General features: G+C 59.8%; 9 protein-coding genes across 9 annotated transcripts; 3 read left to right on the top strand and 6 right to left on the bottom strand.

Annotated features, from left to right (window-relative positions):
- On the bottom strand, positions 1 to 1,381 carry TRAVEDRAFT_106684 (uncharacterized protein; the record flags this gene model as incomplete). The annotated part of the gene is made up of 3 exons (XM_008034790.1): positions 1 to 740; positions 805 to 983; positions 1,068 to 1,381. Coding segments are annotated over 3 exons (1,233 nt in total), but the record flags the coding sequence as incomplete, so codon positions are not given.
- Positions 1,382 to 1,923: 542 nt separating this feature from the next.
- On the bottom strand, positions 1,924 to 3,759 carry TRAVEDRAFT_68354 (UROD/MetE-like protein; the record flags this gene model as incomplete). Its single annotated transcript, XM_008034789.1, has 12 exons — positions 1,924 to 1,980; positions 2,037 to 2,100; positions 2,159 to 2,256; positions 2,315 to 2,416; positions 2,485 to 2,562; positions 2,619 to 2,875; positions 2,937 to 3,036; positions 3,089 to 3,160; positions 3,221 to 3,289; positions 3,349 to 3,368; positions 3,420 to 3,475; positions 3,539 to 3,759. The coding sequence occupies 12 exons, from the start codon at positions 3,757 to 3,759 to the stop codon at positions 1,924 to 1,926; spliced, it is 1,194 nt and encodes a 397-aa protein (XP_008032980.1).
- Positions 3,760 to 4,922: 1,163 nt separating this feature from the next.
- On the top strand, positions 4,923 to 5,721 carry TRAVEDRAFT_41978 (60S ribosomal protein L13; the record flags this gene model as incomplete). The annotated part of the gene is made up of 4 exons (XM_008033976.1): positions 4,923 to 4,944; positions 5,006 to 5,400; positions 5,454 to 5,630; positions 5,689 to 5,721. 4 exons carry the CDS (start codon positions 4,923 to 4,925, stop codon positions 5,719 to 5,721), a joined length of 627 nt encoding a protein of 208 aa, XP_008032167.1.
- Positions 5,722 to 5,914: 193 nt separating this feature from the next.
- TRAVEDRAFT_158995 (fatty acid/sphingolipid desaturase) lies at positions 5,915 to 7,805 on the bottom strand. The gene is made up of 5 exons (XM_008034788.1): positions 6,980 to 7,805; positions 6,910 to 6,928; positions 6,833 to 6,854; positions 6,399 to 6,777; positions 5,915 to 6,346 (listed from the first exon to the last, which is right to left on the bottom strand). The coding sequence occupies exons 1-5, from the start codon at positions 7,778 to 7,780 to the stop codon at positions 5,990 to 5,992; spliced, it is 1,578 nt and encodes a 525-aa protein (XP_008032979.1). The 5' UTR covers positions 7,781 to 7,805; the 3' UTR covers positions 5,915 to 5,989.
- A 257-nt stretch (positions 7,806 to 8,062) lies between these two features.
- Positions 8,063 to 9,059, bottom strand: TRAVEDRAFT_68351 (Ser/Thr protein phosphatase protein). The gene is made up of 2 exons (XM_008034787.1): positions 8,713 to 9,059; positions 8,063 to 8,655 (listed from the first exon to the last, which is right to left on the bottom strand). The coding sequence occupies exons 1-2, from the start codon at positions 8,959 to 8,961 to the stop codon at positions 8,074 to 8,076; spliced, it is 831 nt and encodes a 276-aa protein (XP_008032978.1). The 5' UTR covers positions 8,962 to 9,059; the 3' UTR covers positions 8,063 to 8,073.
- A 692-nt stretch (positions 9,060 to 9,751) lies between these two features.
- TRAVEDRAFT_68350 (uncharacterized protein) lies at positions 9,752 to 12,344 on the top strand. Its single transcript, XM_008034786.1, has 6 exons — positions 9,752 to 10,033; positions 10,094 to 10,128; positions 10,184 to 10,391; positions 10,454 to 10,499; positions 10,550 to 10,601; positions 10,653 to 12,344. Exons 1-6 carry the CDS (start codon positions 9,910 to 9,912, stop codon positions 11,790 to 11,792), a joined length of 1,605 nt encoding a protein of 534 aa, XP_008032977.1. The 5' UTR covers positions 9,752 to 9,909; the 3' UTR covers positions 11,793 to 12,344.
- A 372-nt stretch (positions 12,345 to 12,716) lies between these two features.
- On the bottom strand, positions 12,717 to 13,956 carry TRAVEDRAFT_41974 (uncharacterized protein; the record flags this gene model as incomplete). The annotated part of the gene is made up of 6 exons (XM_008033975.1): positions 12,717 to 13,115; positions 13,269 to 13,355; positions 13,408 to 13,454; positions 13,523 to 13,708; positions 13,762 to 13,894; positions 13,948 to 13,956. 6 exons carry the CDS (start codon positions 13,954 to 13,956, stop codon positions 12,717 to 12,719), a joined length of 861 nt encoding a protein of 286 aa, XP_008032166.1.
- Positions 13,957 to 14,400: 444 nt separating this feature from the next.
- Positions 14,401 to 15,356, top strand: TRAVEDRAFT_62108 (uncharacterized protein; the record flags this gene model as incomplete). The annotated part of the gene is made up of 2 exons (XM_008034273.1): positions 14,401 to 14,520; positions 14,577 to 15,356. The coding sequence occupies 2 exons, from the start codon at positions 14,401 to 14,403 to the stop codon at positions 15,303 to 15,305; spliced, it is 849 nt and encodes a 282-aa protein (XP_008032464.1). The 3' UTR covers positions 15,306 to 15,356.
- Positions 15,329 to 18,188, bottom strand: TRAVEDRAFT_158986 (TFIID and SAGA subunit; the record flags this gene model as incomplete). Its single annotated transcript, XM_008034785.1, has 9 exons — positions 15,329 to 15,468; positions 15,525 to 15,789; positions 15,845 to 16,013; positions 16,073 to 16,419; positions 16,477 to 16,616; positions 16,666 to 17,155; positions 17,207 to 17,506; positions 17,563 to 17,641; positions 17,697 to 18,188. The coding sequence occupies 9 exons, from the start codon at positions 18,186 to 18,188 to the stop codon at positions 15,354 to 15,356; spliced, it is 2,397 nt and encodes a 798-aa protein (XP_008032976.1). The 3' UTR covers positions 15,329 to 15,353.
- Between the last annotated feature and the right edge of the window lie 70 nt (positions 18,189 to 18,258).

Raw genomic sequence — 18,258 nt, 5'->3', positions numbered from 1 at the left:
TCCTGGGGATGAGACTTGTGAGCGATGGAAAGGTCGAGCAGGGGCCTGGCCTTGCGAGAAGGGGGCCCGCGCTGTTGTTATGTGTGTCTTACCTCCGGGGGACGCCTCGCGCCTGCGGCTGTCATCCTCATCGTACTGTCCTACCGGGACATTCGGCGAATCTCGCATCTTCCGGATTCGCTGCATGATGGACTTGTTACGACGGGGCGTGAGACCGGGTGAAACCGGGCCACCAGCAGTCGGCGAGGGCGGGTTGTTGCCGTTGTCGAGCTCGCTGTCGGGAACAAAGATGGGTTGGGGCGGGGGCAATGCGCGCTTGGTGGTGGGTTGACGACGAGCGGGAGACGGGTGGTGCTCGTCGAGGTATTCCCTGTACACATCGCGGGCGTCACGACCGTCCTTGGTGCGCCTGGAGGAGCTGTTGCCGTGGCTCCTAGGGGTTTCCCCGCTGGGCCGCGAAGTAGCTCCGCCGCCAGCTGAGAAGTCCTCGAAAGGCTCGGGCTCGTGAATACCCCAGGCTTCCGCGATTGCGTCATACTTCTTCTTTGGGGCCTCGTAGGGCACGTAGATGTCGGGCGAAGGGCCTGGCGATTCATAGCCACGGGGCTGGACCTCCCGGGCAGAAGCAAGGGCCTCTCTGTCAGCCTCTGTCGCCGCACTCCATGCTAGCATTGGCGCCTTGGTGCGGTGACGGTTGCGGGAAGGGGCACAGGCGTCGAATGGACCATCGTGATGGAACACTGAGGCAAGGCGGGAGGGTCAGGACTGCAGCCAGGGTCCACGGGACTAGAGAGTGGGACTTACTGGGACCAACACCGGAGAAGTCTAGCCTGTCGATGACATCAGCGTGGGAGGAGCCCTTCTTGGGACGTGGCCGTCCGGACGCTTTGTTCTTCTCCATTGCGTTGGCAGCCCGAGCAACGGAGTCCTGGGACTGGGAGCGACGGGAAATTGGAGGAGGTGCGGGACGGACGTTGGTGGGACTGCGGAAGAGGGGGAAGGAAGGAAAGGAACAGAAAGGAGATCAGCCGCAATCGCGACGGGCGACGAAAAAGGGATCAACGCACGGAGGGAGCTCAGTTTGACTCCGACCCATTCTAGTGCGGGGGGCCTGATCTGTGCTGCCGCGGACGGTGACGGTGTCGCGAACGGCCTCCATGATGTTCTGGCGGTTGCTAGAGGGAGGGTACTGGCGCTGGGCGGAGTGCGGCTTAGCAACGACCTTAGGCGGGGGAGGTGGTGGTTGGCGGGGAAGAGCAGCGGGAGGGGCGTTCCTGGATAGTGTGGGGACGCCGTAGGCAGAGTACGAGATGTTGGATGGGTCGTTGAACGGATCAGAGGTAGCTGATCTGTGCCGTGGATGATGCTTTGAAACCTGCATGATAGGACGACGGGGAGGCGTTCTTAAGGGCGACAGGAACGAAGTTGGCTTGCGATGTGGTCAGGCGGACTCTAGATTCGGCACGGGCGTCCTGAACGGATCTCCCACGCCAAGGCAACGGTTGTATGCGTACAGCTGCCGAGAATGGGGGGGAACGAGACTGGCCGGGCGAGCAGGCGACGATTGGGGCAAGCGAGACGAGGAGAAGATGGTGGAGGCAGGAGGGAAGGAGGACGTTGGACGGATATAGGTGGGAGTGCGCAGAGAGGAGGGGCAGGGCGGCTGAGGCGAGGCCCGAGCCCTCTCCTCGGGCGCCAGTGGGAGGATATGTCACTCCAGGCGCCAGCACGCGACCCCTCCATCCCCCGCGGCGACCCCGCACTCCCCGCTCCCGCTTCCGTCCAGTCCCCGCCTCGAGACCTCCGTCCCTCGTCCTCGACCGCATCATCGTTGTGCACACAGAATATTCCACAGCTACATACGCTAATCCGACTCCGATGATATCACCAACGTTGTGGCTGACCGCCGCGCCACTCCCGCCCTCAGCCCCAGATCGCCTTCGCCGCCTGTGCTACCAGTGCCAACTTCTGCCGTTGCTCCTGCGCAGCGTTCAGCCATGCACGACACAGCCGCAGCTCCACAGCAATGCACGTACCTCTTCTGTTATCGGATTCCCCTCGAAGACCGAAGCGAAGCCGCATTGCGGGCTGATCGAGAGTCTGTGCATAGCTCAGTCTGCGCCCGGCCATCCATTCCCACAACACCAAATATACGCACTGTTCCAGCGCGTCGGCAGGAGAGCGCTTTGGCTCGCCCTGGGCTATAATTTTCGCGGCGCAGTCCACGCGCTCTTTAATCTCCTCCAAGCTCTCGAGCTGCCGCACCAAGGCCGCTTAGCCGCGGAAACCCCCGATTCATTCAAGGGCCTCGTACCTTTCCGCTCTTCGTCGTGACGAGCCCCAGAACGACGTGTTTCTTCAAAGGCAGGTATCGCAGAGGCTCCAGGCCTCCCGCGCGATCGTTATCATACTCCAGCTGTGGCGTCGGGAGGCGTCAGTGCGTCAACGCTCCTGTCCAGGTGATAGATGAATGCGGCCACTCACGTAGAACACGTCCACGTCCAAGTCACACAATAACTTTCTCGCCACCCGCTCGTACCCTCCTTCAGCAAAGTGCATGCCCTATGACCAATGCGTGAGACGTGGAGAGATATGTCGTAACTAAGCAGCACACGCACCTTCATGTTCCCGCGGCAGGTGTGGACCCCAATGCTGAGGTCTTCCGGCCGGTCAGCCGTCACAGCGTTGTAGACCTTGATGTGCTTGCTGAGCAGCTCCTCGTGATCGACGCCCTTGGCCTCCATGCTGGATATCATCGCCTCGGAACAGAAGAAACAGAAGCCCGCGTCGTCGAACTGGATGCGCCGGCAGCCATGCTGGTACAGATCATGGATCTCCTCGCGGAATGCTTGTACCACATCTCCGAAGTATTCCGCTGCGAAGATAACGATTGCTTAGTATGCACGCCAGGCACCCGCCTGGGTGAGCACGCTTACCGTCATTCTTATACACGGCATGGTCGTAGGTGTGCTCGGAGCCGTGAGCGGAATGCATCCACGTCGGCGGGCATATGGTGACTTTGATGGTCGGAACATCCTGTTTGATTCCTGAGCCAACCAATGCTACCAAGACATGCTTGTGGCCGTACCTTGGGGTCTACACGCTGCTTAACAGCCAAGAAGTCGTGTACATAGATAGGCTTGGTACGACGGATCTTGCCCTAGTATGTCAAATACTTTAATCAGTGACATATAGCGTCACTGTGGGAAGGGATACTTGCCTCACAGAAACCCGATGCCCATTTGTCTACGCCCATAGCATTGAAGATCTGTACATAGGGCAAGTATTGCTAAAGTAGCGAGAGGCGTGTTTTAGCCCGCTATTACAGCAGCAAGGCGATTTACGAACCATGAACTCGCTCATCGGGCCTGCATTTCCTTGTCAGCATCTCATTTCTGAAGAAAGCATTCCACGCTCACGATTTCCGAAGGTCATCCCATCGAGCCCTTCGAAGATCCCTTGCGTGTACACATCCCTGAATAAAGCGAGAATCGAGATTAGTCTACTAGCGGTATCACCGGTCTCGGTGAAGTCGTACCGGCGTATCTCCCCATCCGTGGTGATGGCCAGCCCCACGTCCTTCTGGAGTTTCAGAAGCCCAGGCAGGACCTCATCCTCGAGGGCCTTGAGTTCCTCTGCGGTGCATTGCCCCGCGTGGAAGGCGATGCGCTTCTGGAGGAGCTTCTGCGGGCGGAGCAGGGACCCGACGTGGTGTGCGTGGGCGCAGCGCTTTCCTTCAGCCTGTGCTTCGATAGTCATCGTCATTGAGCGGGGCGAACGCGAACGAAGGACCCGACTGCGCCAAGCAGGCCCTTAAATGCGTGCGAGCGAGCGATTCCGAAGAAGCCGGTCCCTCCGATTGTCTCGCCTCAGCGAGTGCAGGGTCGCGATGCGCGTGCGCTGTCCGAACATCCTGACACACACCCGTCCGAGGAGCGAGAGGGGTTCCGCGCTGCAATCGGAAAAGTGGCTGCGTATGGAAAATGGAAGTAGGGAACGGGGAGTTCGCGCGTCCAGTGCGGCCGTTGCGGGCGGCCTCTTGACGTCTCATTGTACAGGGTCTTCCCGGGATGCGCATGCGATTCGCTCACAGGATCAAGCGGCCAAGAAGCGGTGGGTACTCGCGGGTGCATGCATGCAGAAGCCCATACAACCGGGCACCACACGTGGGAGGGTGCCGTCATCTTGTGCACGCCCCGCAGTGGAGGAGTACGTCCATGCGCTGATTTGACATGTGCGAAGCGTGTCAATGACCTGCTGGTTGGTGTAGCAACACATAGAGTTAATTGAAGTTCTCAAACGGCGTCGATGTAATGCATAGTGAACCTACTGCTACTAATGTCCATCGTCCGCCACTGGGAGACGCCGCGTTGACCGCGAAGAGGTTCATGAGAGTTGACGTGCCTCTATGTTGTGGTATACACATAGAGGGTCGGTAGACACGATGTCGCAGATTTGAGCCGCATACTGCGCGCACGTAGTGGACGTCGCGTAAAACAAGCAACTTGACGGTCAAGTACAGAAAAGACGAGCGTCCCCCACAGAGGCGTCTGGTTTTGGGCGCCTAACATATGCCTCCGAGAGTCCGGCCGGGAGCCGGAGGACGGCGCCGGATCAGGTTCTCACGTGTTGGAACTCCGCCAAGCTCTGAGAGCGCAACTGTTTGGTGGGGCCGATTTTCAACGCCTCCTCAAGACCCCCTTCAAGGTCAGTATGCCCGTATTCGCCCTCGAAATGCCTCGGAACCGTCTCTACGCCTTCAGTTTGTACGGTCGACCAGGTCGTTTCTGTGGATTCCGCCCGGGAATGCGCTGGATGGACCGAACTCTGGTTGGATGTAGCGGCGGCTCGCTTCTGGCATTCTGGGCTTGTTTCCTCTGAACTCGAGTGCTAACGCATCTCCCCTCTTCTTAGACTGAGCCATGGGTTTCGCGCACAACAACGGTGCGTTCAGAGAGCTTACAGGATGCTGAAGATCTTGTGGACTTAACGCAATGTCATCCAGTCCTCCACCAGAACCATTTCCGCAAGGATTGGCAGACCCGGGTCCGCACCTGGTTCGACCAGCCCGGCCGCAAGCTCCGCCGCCGCACTGCCCGCAAGACTAAGGCTGCCAAGCTCGGCGTTCGCCCCCTCACCCTCCTCCGCCCCGCTGTCCGTGCGCAGACCGTCCGCTACAACCGGAAAATTCGTGAGGGCCGCGGCTTCACCCTGGCTGAGATCAAGGAGGCTGGTATTGGCAAGAAGGAGGCGCGTGGTGTCGGCATCGTCGTCGACCACCGGAGGCGAAACCTGAGCGAGGAGGGCAAGGCGATCAACGTTGAGCGCCTGAAGGTGTACAAGGAGCGCCTCATCGTCTTCCCCCGCAACTCGAAGAAGCCCAAGAAGGGCGACTCCACTGTACGTGTCCTTTACATTTGGGAGGTCCGGGCATGACTCAAACGTTCATCTAGGGTGACGACCTCTCCGCCCCCACGACCCGCGCGACTCTCCCCATCCCTTCCCCCTTCGTCCGCGAGGAGCCCCGCAAGATCACCGAGGAGGAGCGCGAGTTCAAGGCTTACCGCACTCTCCGCGACGAGCGTGCCACCGCCCGCAACGAGGGCAAGCGCAAGCTCCGGGAGGCGAAGGTTAGTGCAGCGATAGCCTCACGTGGTGTCAGCTCTCTGACGTCTATCCAACTTGTAGAAGGCCGAGGAGGAGGCCAACAAGAAGAAGTAAACTATCCGTGTACTACTTCTCTCTTCCCTGTACGACACCTGCATCATGCTCTGCACACTCTCCATGTACCCAAAATCTGGCACGCCCGGGGTTTTATAGCGACATATGCCACATGCATCAATATGATGATCGCACTTTCACTGGGGCAGGCCCATCATTCTGCCACCCATTGGATCTTCGTGATGTCCTGCACCCCGCATGAACCGCGACGTCGATACATGTCTATTCCGACAATAAACATTCAAGCAGTGACCACTGAGTCTAAGATCTAATCCTTCATGGCTTCTCGGATCTCCGAGTCGGCCACCATATGCACGATTTTGAGTTGGTCGGCGACTTGCTTCAGAACACCGTTGACTTCCCCATTGCCCTCTACGAACCCAAACTCGGCGTATTCCAGATTGCGCTCCTTCGCGAAGTCCTTGACGAGCAAGCTCGCCTCGCGGAGGTTGTGTCTTGGCAGACGGGGGAATAGATGGTGGGTCACCTGCAAATGGAGACCGCCGTGAATGAACTCGATGCGCGGAGAGCAGATCACGTCGACTGTCGTCCGCAGCTGGCGCGAAAAGAACGACTCGACGGGACCCATGTCCTCGGTAGAGCGCGAGAAGTGCGAGAGCACAATCTGCACAGTCCGTTAGTGTGAAAAGCTCGTCCGCAGATACGAAGGCGCGTACCTGCACATGTACCGGGCTCGCGGCGATGTGACTGACGAGCAGGTACACGAGCCCGCTGCGCCACGAGCCGCAGCCCTTGAGGATGGCGCCGAACCAGAGGAAGAAGAGGCTGAGGCAGAAGATCTCGGCCCACCACCACCAGCGCCCGCCGCGGGCGCGGCGGGGCTCGAACGCGGTCTTCGCGAGGTAGCCCCACGAGTTCGCGTAGAGGTTGAAGCGCGCGAGCGAGAGCACGACGTAGAAGAGCTTGTGCTGCATCGAGACGAAGAAGCGGCCGAACGCGTCGAACGTCATCTCGCGCTTGTAGTACGAGGACCAGAGCGACTTCAGGAAGACGGGCGAGATCGCGAGGAAGGGCAGGTGCTGGATATCCGGGTCGCTGCGGGATAATCAGACGCGTGCGCAGGTAGGGCGAGGGGGTGAAGGTGACGTACTGGGTGGGATGGTTAGGGACCACTCCAGGCGCGCATGCTCGTTATTATGGCTCTGGGCGGTGATACGAAGCACTTACAGTGATGCACGTTGTGATTCTAGAGCAAGGGGTGAGAATCTGGACGCACAGATGAGTGGAGGTTACTCACGTTGACCCACCAGCCGATGCTCAGTCCGCCGAGAAAGTCGGCCACAAAAATAGATATCAGACGGTCGAGCGTCCAGTCATGCGTGACGCCAACGTGTCCGAGGTCGTGCGCGAAGAATGTGAGCTGCTGCCAGAACAGCCCCAGGGAGAGAGCGCTGGTGACCAGCCAGCCGTGGTGGTAGCAGACCGCAGCCAGCACGCCGAGCAGCGTATAGCGCACGAACTCGGGCCCGTAGCCCGTGACGAAGCGCGTCTTGTATAGTCCCGCGTCGACGACGCGCTTGTGCAGCTCCTTGTACGCGTCCGAGTTCAGCTTCTCGTTCTTCATCGTGAGGTCGTTCTGCGCGGCCTGCAGCATGTCTAGCGTGGGCCCGCTCTCCGTCGTGTTTTCCGACCGCGTCTGGAGCAGAATTTGCGAAGTGGGCACAGCGTCGCCCTCCGCTGGCCTCAGCGGGCGCGCCTCGTTGTACCACTCCGCCTTGCCGTCCTTGCCCGCCCTGCGCACCCAGCCGTTCGCGATCGGGGGCACAAACGGCACCCATCCGTCGTCGCCTATCTCCACGCGGCCGATGATAAAGCCGCGCATGCGCTGGAGCGTCCCGTCAGAGTGGAATGCCTCGACCTCGTCCGTCGCGTCGCGCCCGACGAAGTGCAGGATGGAGAGGTTGCCGCCGGGGTGGGCGGCGAGCCAGGAGGGCGGGACGCGCACGAGGTTGCCGTTCAGGACGAAGAGCGAGTCGCCCGCGAGAATGCGCGTGGCGACCTGCTCGCGGGTCCATACCTGGTTCGGAGGGAGCCCCATGGGGAGCAGGGGAGTTGGAGGGTGGAGGAAGGGGAGGAGGAATACGAGGCACAGCAGTGGCCGCCATCAGCCCACCCGGCGCTATTTCGAAGTGGACGGTGATTGCCGCCACAAAATAGACATGCGTAAACATGGTGTAGCGCCTCTTTTGGTAACCAGGTTCGAACGCCTATCAGCCCATTGGGGGCGAGTCCAATGTCATCGGTTTATAACGCTCGCTCACGGACACTCTCCTGGAGAACACTTTGTCCATTTCCAAGCAATACGTGTACAGATATGGGGCTCAAATCTAATTATACTTCCACAACCTTCTCCGGAACGAACCCCCTATCGACGCCTCTTCCATAGCCTTTCGGGTTGCTGACCACCCTAACGCCCTCTCGTTCAAAGTCGCACGCCCAGTGCGTATGTCCGAACGCCCAAACCTTCACCTTCCCTTTCCAACACGGACCGCCTACCAGCTCCGTGGAAAATGCCGAGGTCAGCGGGCTGTCTTGATACTGCGGGTTCGACGTGCCCTCGACCGTCGGCGCGTGGTGCGTCATGACAACGATCCTGCGGTGAGGCTCCTCCGCCGAGATGTCGGAGATGCTGCGTTCGAGCCATGCGAGGTCGCGTTCGAAGAGGGAGTTGTAGACACTCGGGGTGAAGTCTTGGATCTGACTGAAGTCGTTGAGCCCCAGGTGGATGGCGTGACGGCGACTGGGGTCGAGCCGAGACCAGAGGGTGCAACCCAAGACGGTTACTGTCTCCGAGATATCGTAGCGGGTGCGGTCGAGGAGAATGAAGCGTCCGAATGGCTCTTGGAGAGTAGCCTGTTCGTGCATGGCCTGGCACTTGTGGGCGAAGTCGATTATTCGACGGTTGGATTCCTCCTGTGTCGACCAGAACGATCAGCACGCTGCGAGCTCTTGACGAAGCATATCGCTTACCATAGATGATCCGTAGGATTCGTGATTTCCCGAGAGGAAGAACACAGTCTTAAACCTCTTGAGCTGTGCGTAAAGCCAGTCAAAGAGGCCATCGTCTGTCGTTGCGCCTATGTCTCCGAGCAGGGCCAATATTTCTGCTTCGGCGGGGAAGGTAAAATGGTACGAGTCCAGTAAACGGGATCGCCTTGGCGGCGGGACCTCGAGATGGAGATCGCTCAGGATTTGTATACGGACAGGACCGTCGCTCATGTAGTTGGAGAGGGATTGATCAACGGAGTGCTTGATATGCAGATGCGTAGCAAAGTTTTCGTGAAAACAACGCGCGCAAGGGTCAAACTGCGAGGTTGGGTAGCCGCATCGCCCGGTTCTGATCTCCCCATATATCTATCGACTGCGAGAGAGAGATACGACGACTTTCATTGGGCCGCCACCCGCAGGTCATTCCGCACACGACACAGCCATGTCGGCGCCAGATAGATGAGTGGAGTCAATGAGGGAACGCCTCTGAGTCAACGAAACACACAGGATGTGTCCCAGCTTACGACAACACGGCGATTGGTACAAGGCACCTTGATCTCTTAGGCCGCACTGCCTGCTAATGGAGAGTTCGGCAAACCTTGAAGCCTCGAACGCGCATGCTAGTGCCGGCGGAAACAGGAATGTGGGGGCGTACGCGAACGTTGAATTCCGGTGGCGAAGCGATATTGCTGTGTAACCGCGTGCCATGGACGCGGGTGCGGTGCAGCACGAGCGAAGAGCGGGCGCAGCGAACCTGTTGCAGGTGGGCAGGCGTGGGTCTGCCAGTGCTTGACAGTGAAGAGGTGGCAATTGAGAGAGTGGTGGCGGTCGATGGCCAAGGGGGAATCGATGGAGGCGTCGGGGAGGGCGTCGGGGGTGCCAAGCGAAGCGGGCGGTAGACGCCGGGCCGTCACTCGGAATGGAAATTCAATGAAGAGATATCGCGTGGGCGTCGTGAGCGGGTCTTCCTCTGAGACACCGCGAACCCGCCCCGCCCCCACTCTCCCTCTCGCCGCCACCTCCATCCCCCTCCCCGTCTTCCGCGTCAGGCTCGCTCCGTCTGCCCGCATCCTTCCGCTCTCTTACCCCCCAAGTCTCGGTGTCTTGCCTCGCTCGTCGACCGACGCGGCCCCTTAACTTCAGGCGCACCTCCCGACCTGCCGCCTCTCTTCTTGGTCCATGTTTGGCTGGCGATCCCTGCCTTTGCTCATCCTACTATGGCCTCTCCAAGCTTACGCTGCTAATTTCACCTTCACCTATGGAGCGGCGGGTCAATGCGACAACTTTCAAGTGTCATGGACAGGTACTTCATCCTACAGCGTCCTCCTTTCGCCTAGCTTCGGTGCTCATCTCATTAACGCAGGGGGGACGGCACCGTTCACACTAACTCTGGCACCTGTACGTATCACTAACCCTATCACGAAGATACACCACTCTTAAACTTGCTCCTCAGTCCTTCGGCACCCCAAGAACCCTTAACATCTCTGATGATGCCTTCCAGAATGGCAAGGGCTCTTTCACTACGAAGCTCCCATTCCCTGCCAAAAAGCAATTTCTCGCCATAATGTCTGACTCAACCGGTTTTGCCTCTGGTGGTGTTTCTCCCGTAATTGCCACCGGCAGCTCTGTGAGCAAGGATGCGTGCAATTTGACTGATCCAGGTAACTATCGCAGTTACCGCACCACTCCTCCACAATCGAACGAGCACTGATCGGGTTTGTAGGAGTGGACTTCATCTTCGAGGCGAATTCCAATCTTGCGCAGTGCCGGTGAGTGTCGCTCTTGCCCTCCAGTCAATAACTATCTCACATTTTCCTAGAACATATACGTTCAGCGGATACACTGGGGGTATACAGCCCGTTACGATCCGCGTACGCCTGCGTATCTCTCCCCTGCGATCCATATACTCAACTCATCCGTAGGGCATTGTGCCGGGGGGTTCGTCATTCGTCCTCAATCCGCCGAAAGGCCCCACATCATTCGACTGGATAGCCGACGTCGCGTCGGGGACATCGTTGGTGTTCATCATGACCGACTCTCAGGGTCGACAAGGTGGCAGCTCCCAAATTTATCAGGTGAACTTGTCGGACGATTCATCCTGCCTCGACAAGAGCTCGCCTGCGTCTGTCACGAACGCACCCTCAGCAACAACCACCCCCACCAACAGCGCTTCCAGCACTGCTTCGTCTACTGCGAGTGCGTCGCCGGACTCTAGCTCGTCCGGCAAATCCAGCGCTGGTACCGTCGTAGCCGCTATTGTCGGGTGTCTCGTGGCGGCGTTCATTGTGGGCACTCTACTCTGGTTCTACATTCGCCGCCAGCGCGGGGCATCCGTCGTCAAAGGCGGATTCTTCGGCAGGTTCCACAAGAAGGAAGTCGACCTCATGCACGACCCCTCTCTGCCGCCCCCTGCGTCCGTCAGCCCATACCCCCTCTACAACCGACAGGCAGGCTCGCAACATGACGTTTCTGTTACGACGCCCAACTCCACCTTCGACCTTCTCAGTGCCCAAGCGCGTCCAGCGGGCGACCCGTTCGGCGAGGGCTCGGTGTACACCCCCTCGGCGGCGACGCTCGCGCATCGCATCTCCGTCGGAACATCGCAGTTCCCTCCCCCATCACCATCCCACCGCCGCTCAATGCGCGAGGGCTCCGCGCACGGCGGCTCTGCTGTTGGGCGTCCGGACGAAGGCAGCTCTGGGTCCTGGGACCAGACCATCACGTCCGGCATGCGCCGCAAGGCTGCTGCCGCGGGCATGTCGCCGTACGCGCCCTCGACGCGTTTCATCCTGCACACCGACCTCGAGGACGACCTGCCGCCACCCCCGGAAGACGAGGTCATCGAGCTGCCGCCGCAGTACACCGAGCGCCGCGCCCTGGGACCCTCCACGTCGAGGCGGAGTGGCCCCAGCTCGTCGGGCTCGCGCTCACGACCTCTGTCGGACCCGCCGCCGCCCCCCAGCCCGACCGTGCCGACGATGTCTCCAGCACCCGCGTATCTGTCCGGCCACGACACGTCCGATTTCAACGCACAGCTCTCCGGCTCTTCACGACCTTCATAGCGCGCGGGCTAGAGTATCCCTCATTCGTTTCCGTGGTGTAGGGTCCTAGATCTTCAACGCCACTCTCCCCGGAGGCGAGTCCCCCGGGGACGCGCTTTTATGCCTGATGTTGTAGTGCTGCCCGCTGTTGTCTCCCGGCGTGCGTTCCTGTCGATATCCCGTCCTGTTCTGCGCCTGCGTTATGCCCCCCTCTCGCACCCCTCTCCATCGTCCTCGTCATACATATCCGCTCATTTCTTACTGCCCCTTCCCCCAGCCTGCCCCTCCGCCTGCTTCGCTCTCGCCCCCGACGACCTGATCCTAGCCCCCAGCCCTGAGGCGGGCCCGACTTCCGGAAGTTGTGTTCGTCGGACCATGTTCTCCCCTTCACCAGGGCACCGCGTTCTACTTCTTGTTTATTGCGTTATCGTATTACTTGCTCCATATATCCCCCGCGGCTTTTGCGAACGATTCGGTCATCGCTGTAACGGTCAGCCAATTCGCGTCGGAGGCCTACGCCACCGCGCGCATATGTAGTACAACGCGGACGTACCTCACCCCGGTGCCGTTCCCGCTCCCGTCGGCGTGCGTGTGCAGTGTCGGAATAGCAATGCCGTCTGGCGATGGAAATGCGCGATAGTATAGAGTAAGTAGGTCGTAACGTGAGCGTACTAGGACAGCGAGACGTGGGTTATACAGAGACAGGTATGACAGCCCAGGTGGTGTACACCCGAAGGTGGTGGGAGGGTGGTGGGAGGGTGGTGGGAGGGTGGTGGGCGGGCGAGTGGCGGACGCAACTCGGGAGATAGAATACATTAGCAATAACGCGTGGCATGGGACTTCCGGCTCGCTCTCCCCCAGGCCCTCTCCTACTCCTATCCAATCCTCTCTAGCGGATAATATGCGGTCGGCGGCCGCACGGGCGTATTGGCACACATGTTAGAGCTATAGCCCTGTGTGCATCCCGAACAGGCCTCCGCTGGCCTGCGCGGGTGCGGGATTGGGGATCGGCATCGGGATGGGGGCGGGGACCGGGACGGGTTCCGCGGGCAGCGGGGCGCTCGCGGCGGGGGCGGCGGTAGGGAACGTCGGGGCGTAGGCGGAGGGCGCGCCGGTGGGGGCTGCGTCGCTGTCCTCGACGAGGCCGGTGCGCGCGAAGGCGGCGACCATCGAGTCCTGCTCCTTGCGCCGCTTGTGGCGGCGACGGCGGTCGTCCTTGATGACCCGCGCGATCCGACGGCGGATAGCGCTGTGCAGCGCGGGGTCGGCCATGGCTTGCTTGCAGGCGTAGGCAGCGAGCTCGATGCTGGCAAGCAGGCGAACGGTCTCGGCGTGGTTCAGTGCCTGTACGGGATGCACGAGTGGGTTGTGGGTTCGGGGGTACAATAAACGGACACATCGAGGGAACAGACGCCGACGGCGAGGTCGGAGTGGGAGCACAGGAGCACAGGAGACATCAGCTACCGCAGCTCCGACGCACAATGACGATGCACTCACGTTCAATGACCAGGACACAACACGGTTCCCCTCGACGCAACCGATAACCACGAAGTTCCCGCGTCTCTCAGCTTGGAGGGCGGCGCCCTGCACGGACTAATCATTAGTCAGGCACGCGACAATAGCCAGCACAACCAACCTCGCCGAAGACGGTCAGAATCTTGGAGGAGGTCGCGGACCTGACGACTAGTACACAAGGCGGGTGAGAAACGCGTGCGGTGGAGCGGTGGCTAAGCGAGGGGAAGGACGCGCACCGACTCTGGACGACTGCCCGGTGACCTCCTGCGAGACGACGCCGCGGCCCATGTAGGCCCAGGAGTCCTTGTCGGGCCTGCGGATGTGGACCTTGACGGGGATATCGCGGATGGGCTCGCGGGGCTGGGCGGCAGTGGCGACGACTGCACGCATTTGTTCGTAGCGGCGGTCCATCTCGGTCAGAACTGGCACCAGGCAAATGTAGGCAGGTGCGCGTGGAACGCAGGCCAAGACTCACTGGTGTTGTTGCTGTTGTTGTTGGTGACGGGTGCGTCGTAGCGTTGGTGGATGACTTGCGGGATGTGCTGGGCCGTGGGGTTGTAGTCCATGGTGGCATCCATGACGTCCTCCATGTTGTGGTCTTCTGTCGGCTGCGAGCGCATGTTCGCGGTGAGCCGACGCGAGAAGGGCAGAGAGAACATACCATATCCATGGCGAGGTGCTGGGCCGTGGTGGAGGGAGACTGGGGGATGCTGGGTGCGCTGGAGGCGGTGGTGGTGGACGATGAGTGCCGCAGAGCCTGAGCGAGCTCAACACGACCCCTTCAATGGGCGCCTGACTGCCACGTGACTCATTAAGGCGCGACGCGTCTGCCACGCACGCGTCCGATCGCGTCCTCCCTCTTCCCTTCTTCTTTGTCCGTCGGCATGCGCGCAGCCGTGGCCTGGCATTGTACATGCTGCCGCAATCGCCAATGTGTCCAGGCGCCCAAAGAATGCCACAACTCCCTCTGATACGCGATTGTGTCCCTGGGGGCGGCAAAGGATGTCGGAGGTGAGTCCGCGAGCGTATTTAAACAGCACCAGAGCACCCTCTAACTTCACCATACACAGCTACCCACTCTCCCACATACGCACCGGTTGCGTAGCCATTCGACATGGCAGGCCTTACAGAAGAGTACACCGCAGAAGATCTCGCTGCTGACATTGAAGAGGTTCCATATGTCGAACACGAACTGGACCTCGACGATCAACGGATCCGTCGGGACGAGCAGAAGGTGAGCACTGCGTATCGCGCCGAGGGATACGCAAGGACCTGACTTTGCATTTGCAGGAGGAAGCGGAAGACGGCGGGTTCATGCCGTCCTCCCAAGGCTCATCCTCATCCGAGGGCTCCTCGTGGTGCTCAGCCAGCGACTGCAGCCTGAGCGGGAGCTCCCAGGGGTCCAACCGTCAGACTGACGACGACGACGCTAACGAGCCTGCTGCTGCACAAGCGCAAGAGCAGGAACCCGATGTCGACTACGACAGCGACGCCGACACCGCGATGGAGACCTACGAGTATGGGCTCGAGCACGACGCCGACCGCGAGGCTGGGTTCGGCTCTCAGGAGCCAACTTCATCGCAAGAACGAGACCAAGAGTACGATGTCGGCGGCGACAGCGACACTGCGATGGAGGTCCAGTCGGACGATGGGCAGGCCCCGCCACCATTCACCCAGCCCGCCGCCCAACCCGACCCTGCAGCGCTGCCCAGTGTATTCACTGGCTTCCGGCTGCTCCGTTTGGCTGAGCTGTACCGAAGAGTCATGCAGCCAGAGCTGTCCGGTTGGCGAGCCGACTGGTACGAGCTGGCCGGCATCCTGTACGATCTCAACGAGGTGCAGACGGACTACGTCAGATACCTTATGGATAGGCTTGGGACGCGCGCCAGCGAGAACGTGCTTCACCCTGGGCCTGAAAATGAGGCATGGATACTGCACGTCGCGGGGATTCACTGGCCGCGCTATCTCGAGAGTCTCACAGATACCGTCGAGGAAGATCTGGCCCCCGGGCCCTCGTAGCACTCGTTTCCCGTTCGGTTGTACAGCATCGTCGTCGTCTGATAGTATTCATCGCGTCTCTGGAGACAAGTACGGACCAGCTACTAAGCACAAGTTCCTCGGCGTGAACTGAGCGTTGATGATCGGCGTCCGCTTCGTCGGGAACGTCGCCAGCAGATCAGTCCTGTATGCCATTGTCAGCACCTGGCAGTGAATGTGGAGTCAATGAAGGGAACGTACGTCTCGTTGCTCTCGACCTCCTCCTTCTCCGGTGGGTGGTCGTCCGTCGCTCCGTTCGTCAACGTGCCGTTTTCGCGGGCCTTCGTGCGAGGGCCACCGGAGGACTTGACGTCCCAACAGCGCACGGTCCAGTCCGCACCGCCGCTCACTAGCAGACTCGACTCCGCGCTGAACGCGAGCGAGTATACAGACGCGGTGTGACCTGTCATCTTCTTGACGCACTTGCCCGACCCGAGGTCCCATAGACGGATCGCCATGTCCTCGCCTGCCACAGCGACGTCGGTGGGGTGGCAAAGAGAAGAGCCAAGGAGAGGACGTACCGGCTGTTGCGAGATAGCGGCCGTCCGGGCTGAAGCTAAGCGTCGAGACGATGTCGTCGTGCCGGTAGAACACCCGAACACACGAGCCGCGCTGTACGTCCCATAGTCTCGCGGTGCCGTCGCTCGAAGCTGTGCCAAGATACAGCGAGTTCGGATGGAATCCTACGGCCTTTATTGCATTTCCTCGCATTAGTCCTAGAGCGTGTGCTTCATGCAAATCCCACTCACGTTCACGTCGCTGAGATGGCCGGCGTATATTCGCAACGCCGACGTTCGGTCTGTGGACCATAGGCGTGCGGTCCTGTCTCGACTTGCGGTCGCGAAGTAGATGCCCATGGGACTCCACTTCACGTCCCAGACCGGGTTCTGATGCCCCCGGTAGGCGACGACGTTCGTCATGGTATCAAGCGACCACAGGCGCGTTGTTGCATCTGCAGAAGCGGAAAGGAGGTAGCGTGGTGGGCTTGCAGAACCACCGATGGGATCAAAGGCGACGGAGTAGACGGGCCCGCTGTGCCCGATCAGCTTCCTGGTCGTCGAACCGCCCTTTTCTCGGATCTTATTCAACGAAGACGCTGTGAGTCGGTAGAACGTTAGACGACTCTGACAGAAAGTAAAGCACGAGCACCCACGATCTCGTACCGAGCTCGACTGGAAGTCGCTACGGTAGCCCTTTAGCTTCTCGCCTTTGAGGCTCCAGATTCGGACGTAACTCTCGGAAAATCCGGCGGCAAGAAGAGAGGTATCAGGTGAGAATTCGCAACATGGAATTCTGTACGATCATTAGTTGACGCAGGGCGGCGTGATAGTATACAACTTACCCCTCGCCAACATCATGAAAGGTATATGCACATATGCTCGGCAGGGCGCGTGCCCGAGCAGTGGCGCCTTGTGCGGTGTTCATGTTTGCGCCATTCAGCACGGAAGGGTCCAGACGTATCCGTTTCCGCGTGTCACGGACTTTCTCGACTTCTCGCTTGACGTCTATCGTCTTGAACATGGGCGGATGTGGAGGCAGTTCCGCTAATGTGGGCGATAGTAGTCCTGGTGGAGGGGCTTGTCGGACGATATGGAGGTCATACCGAGCACCGGGGTCGTGGTCGACCAGTGCCTGTTCCTGGAGAGTCCGTTCTGTCTCCACGCGTAGATCTTCTTGCATTGGAGCGGGCCCAAGCTTCAGCTCGCCTTTGGACGTGTTGTAGGAACTTGCGTCACTGTTGATCCCATTTGTCTGCGGCACAACCGCCGAGAGGAACCCTGTTGACTCCTCCCAGGCGCGGGCTGATATAGATGTGGTCGGGGCGGATGTCACTAAAAGAAGGCGTCAGCATGACTTTCAGCGACAAGGTGCGTGAAGACTACCTTCGAAGCGGAGATGGTTGTTCACCACCCGCATGACAGCCGCCCGGCCTCGACGACCCTTCTCACCCGCAAAGCCTTCTCCAGATCCTGTAGGCTCCCCGCCGACTCCCTCCGTCAACCAGCCGACTAGCAGACCGAACCCTGAGCGGCTCATTCGCACGGTATACTTCTCTGTTCTAAACCGCTGAGCGACTTCGTCCGTCTGGACATGGTATGGCAGTGTAATCGTGGATAGGTGATTGAGTGTCGAGTGATGGACCCCAGACAGCGATGACGAAAATGAAGAGTAAAAGCCTTGCGCTACGGTGAAGCAAACGATGAGACGTGACTTGAAGTGCACCCATCGCCCGACGTACCAGCTGTGCGGAACCCCTGGTGCACAAGGTCCAGGTAGAAATGCGAGAATATAGGGAACAATATAGGCCTGAACTCTGGCTAGGAGGCTAGTCAGGACAACCTAGTAGGTCCGCGTGTTGTGGTTGAGACTTACGCGGTACATGTCGAGAGAACCGTCGACCCATGCCTCAAGCTCTCGGAACCCTTCATGTTTATCGGTTGGGTCCAGGGTAACTATCTCCTCAACGCCAACTGCACCTATACTGGACACGAGGTTCTGTATATTCTGCGGCGCGCCCGTGGAAGACAGTTCCTGCAGGACTTTCGCGCCATCCTTCAGCGCGTTCTGCTCTGGGTCCGAAGGCGCCTGTGCAAATATCGCGAGCTGCTTGACGAGCTCTTCCTGAGTTATGGTAGGGGAAGGCGCGGTCTCAGGCTGTTTGCCCTTGTCCACGGAGGAGGCGTTGCGCTCGATCTCCTCGAGAAAGGCCTTTTCGGCGGCGGTGTGTCCTCGAGCGCGCAAGTATTCGAGAATCAGCTGCTCAGCATTCGTAGCGAGATCTTTATGGGGTTCTGCTGAAGCGGCGCCGGTAGCAGAGGGTGAGACTCCGTCCGGAGTAGACGCGGCCGGCGTAGCGGCGGACATGGTGATATGTTACAACAGTTGAATTAGCGGCTCAGCAGGTGGTCAGCGTGTCATAGACAGAAAGCGGGAG

Source organism: Trametes versicolor (genome assembly GCF_000271585.1).
Source record: "Trametes versicolor FP-101664 SS1 unplaced genomic scaffold TRAVEscaffold_1, whole genome shotgun sequence".
In the NCBI taxonomy this organism is placed as follows: domain Eukaryota; kingdom Fungi; phylum Basidiomycota; class Agaricomycetes; order Polyporales; family Polyporaceae; genus Trametes; species Trametes versicolor.
The sequence above is the reverse complement of the archived record's forward strand: the minus strand, read 5'-3'. Positions and strand labels throughout refer to the sequence as shown.

What these genes read in the sequence shown, in the direction of transcription:
- TRAVEDRAFT_68351 (XM_008034787.1), bottom strand. Translation starts at nt 8,961, where the DNA reads ATGAGCGACGGTCCTGTCCGTATACAAATCCTGAGCGATCTCCATCTC. An exon ending in AATCCTACGGATCATCTATG is followed by an intron (nt 8,656 to 8,712) that starts GTAAGCGATATG and finishes TGGTCGACACAG; the next exon opens with GAGGAATCCAACCGTCGAAT.
- TRAVEDRAFT_68350 (XM_008034786.1), top strand. Translation starts at nt 9,910, where the DNA reads ATGTTTGGCTGGCGATCCCTGCCTTTGCTCATCCTACTATGGCCTCTC. An exon ending in CTTTCAAGTGTCATGGACAG is followed by an intron (nt 10,034 to 10,093) that starts GTACTTCATCCT and finishes TCATTAACGCAG; the next exon opens with GGGGGACGGCACCGTTCACA. An exon ending in GTGCAATTTGACTGATCCAG is followed by an intron (nt 10,392 to 10,453) that starts GTAACTATCGCA and finishes TCGGGTTTGTAG; the next exon opens with GAGTGGACTTCATCTTCGAG.
- TRAVEDRAFT_158995 (XM_008034788.1), bottom strand. Translation starts at nt 7,780, where the DNA reads ATGGGGCTCCCTCCGAACCAGGTATGGACCCGCGAGCAGGTCGCCACG. An exon ending in GTCCCTAACCATCCCACCCA is followed by an intron (nt 6,778 to 6,832) that starts GTACGTCACCTT and finishes ATTATCCCGCAG; the next exon opens with CGACCCGGATATCCAGCACC. An exon ending in CGAGCCCGGTACATGTGCAG is followed by an intron (nt 6,347 to 6,398) that starts GTACGCGCCTTC and finishes CGGACTGTGCAG; the next exon opens with ATTGTGCTCTCGCACTTCTC.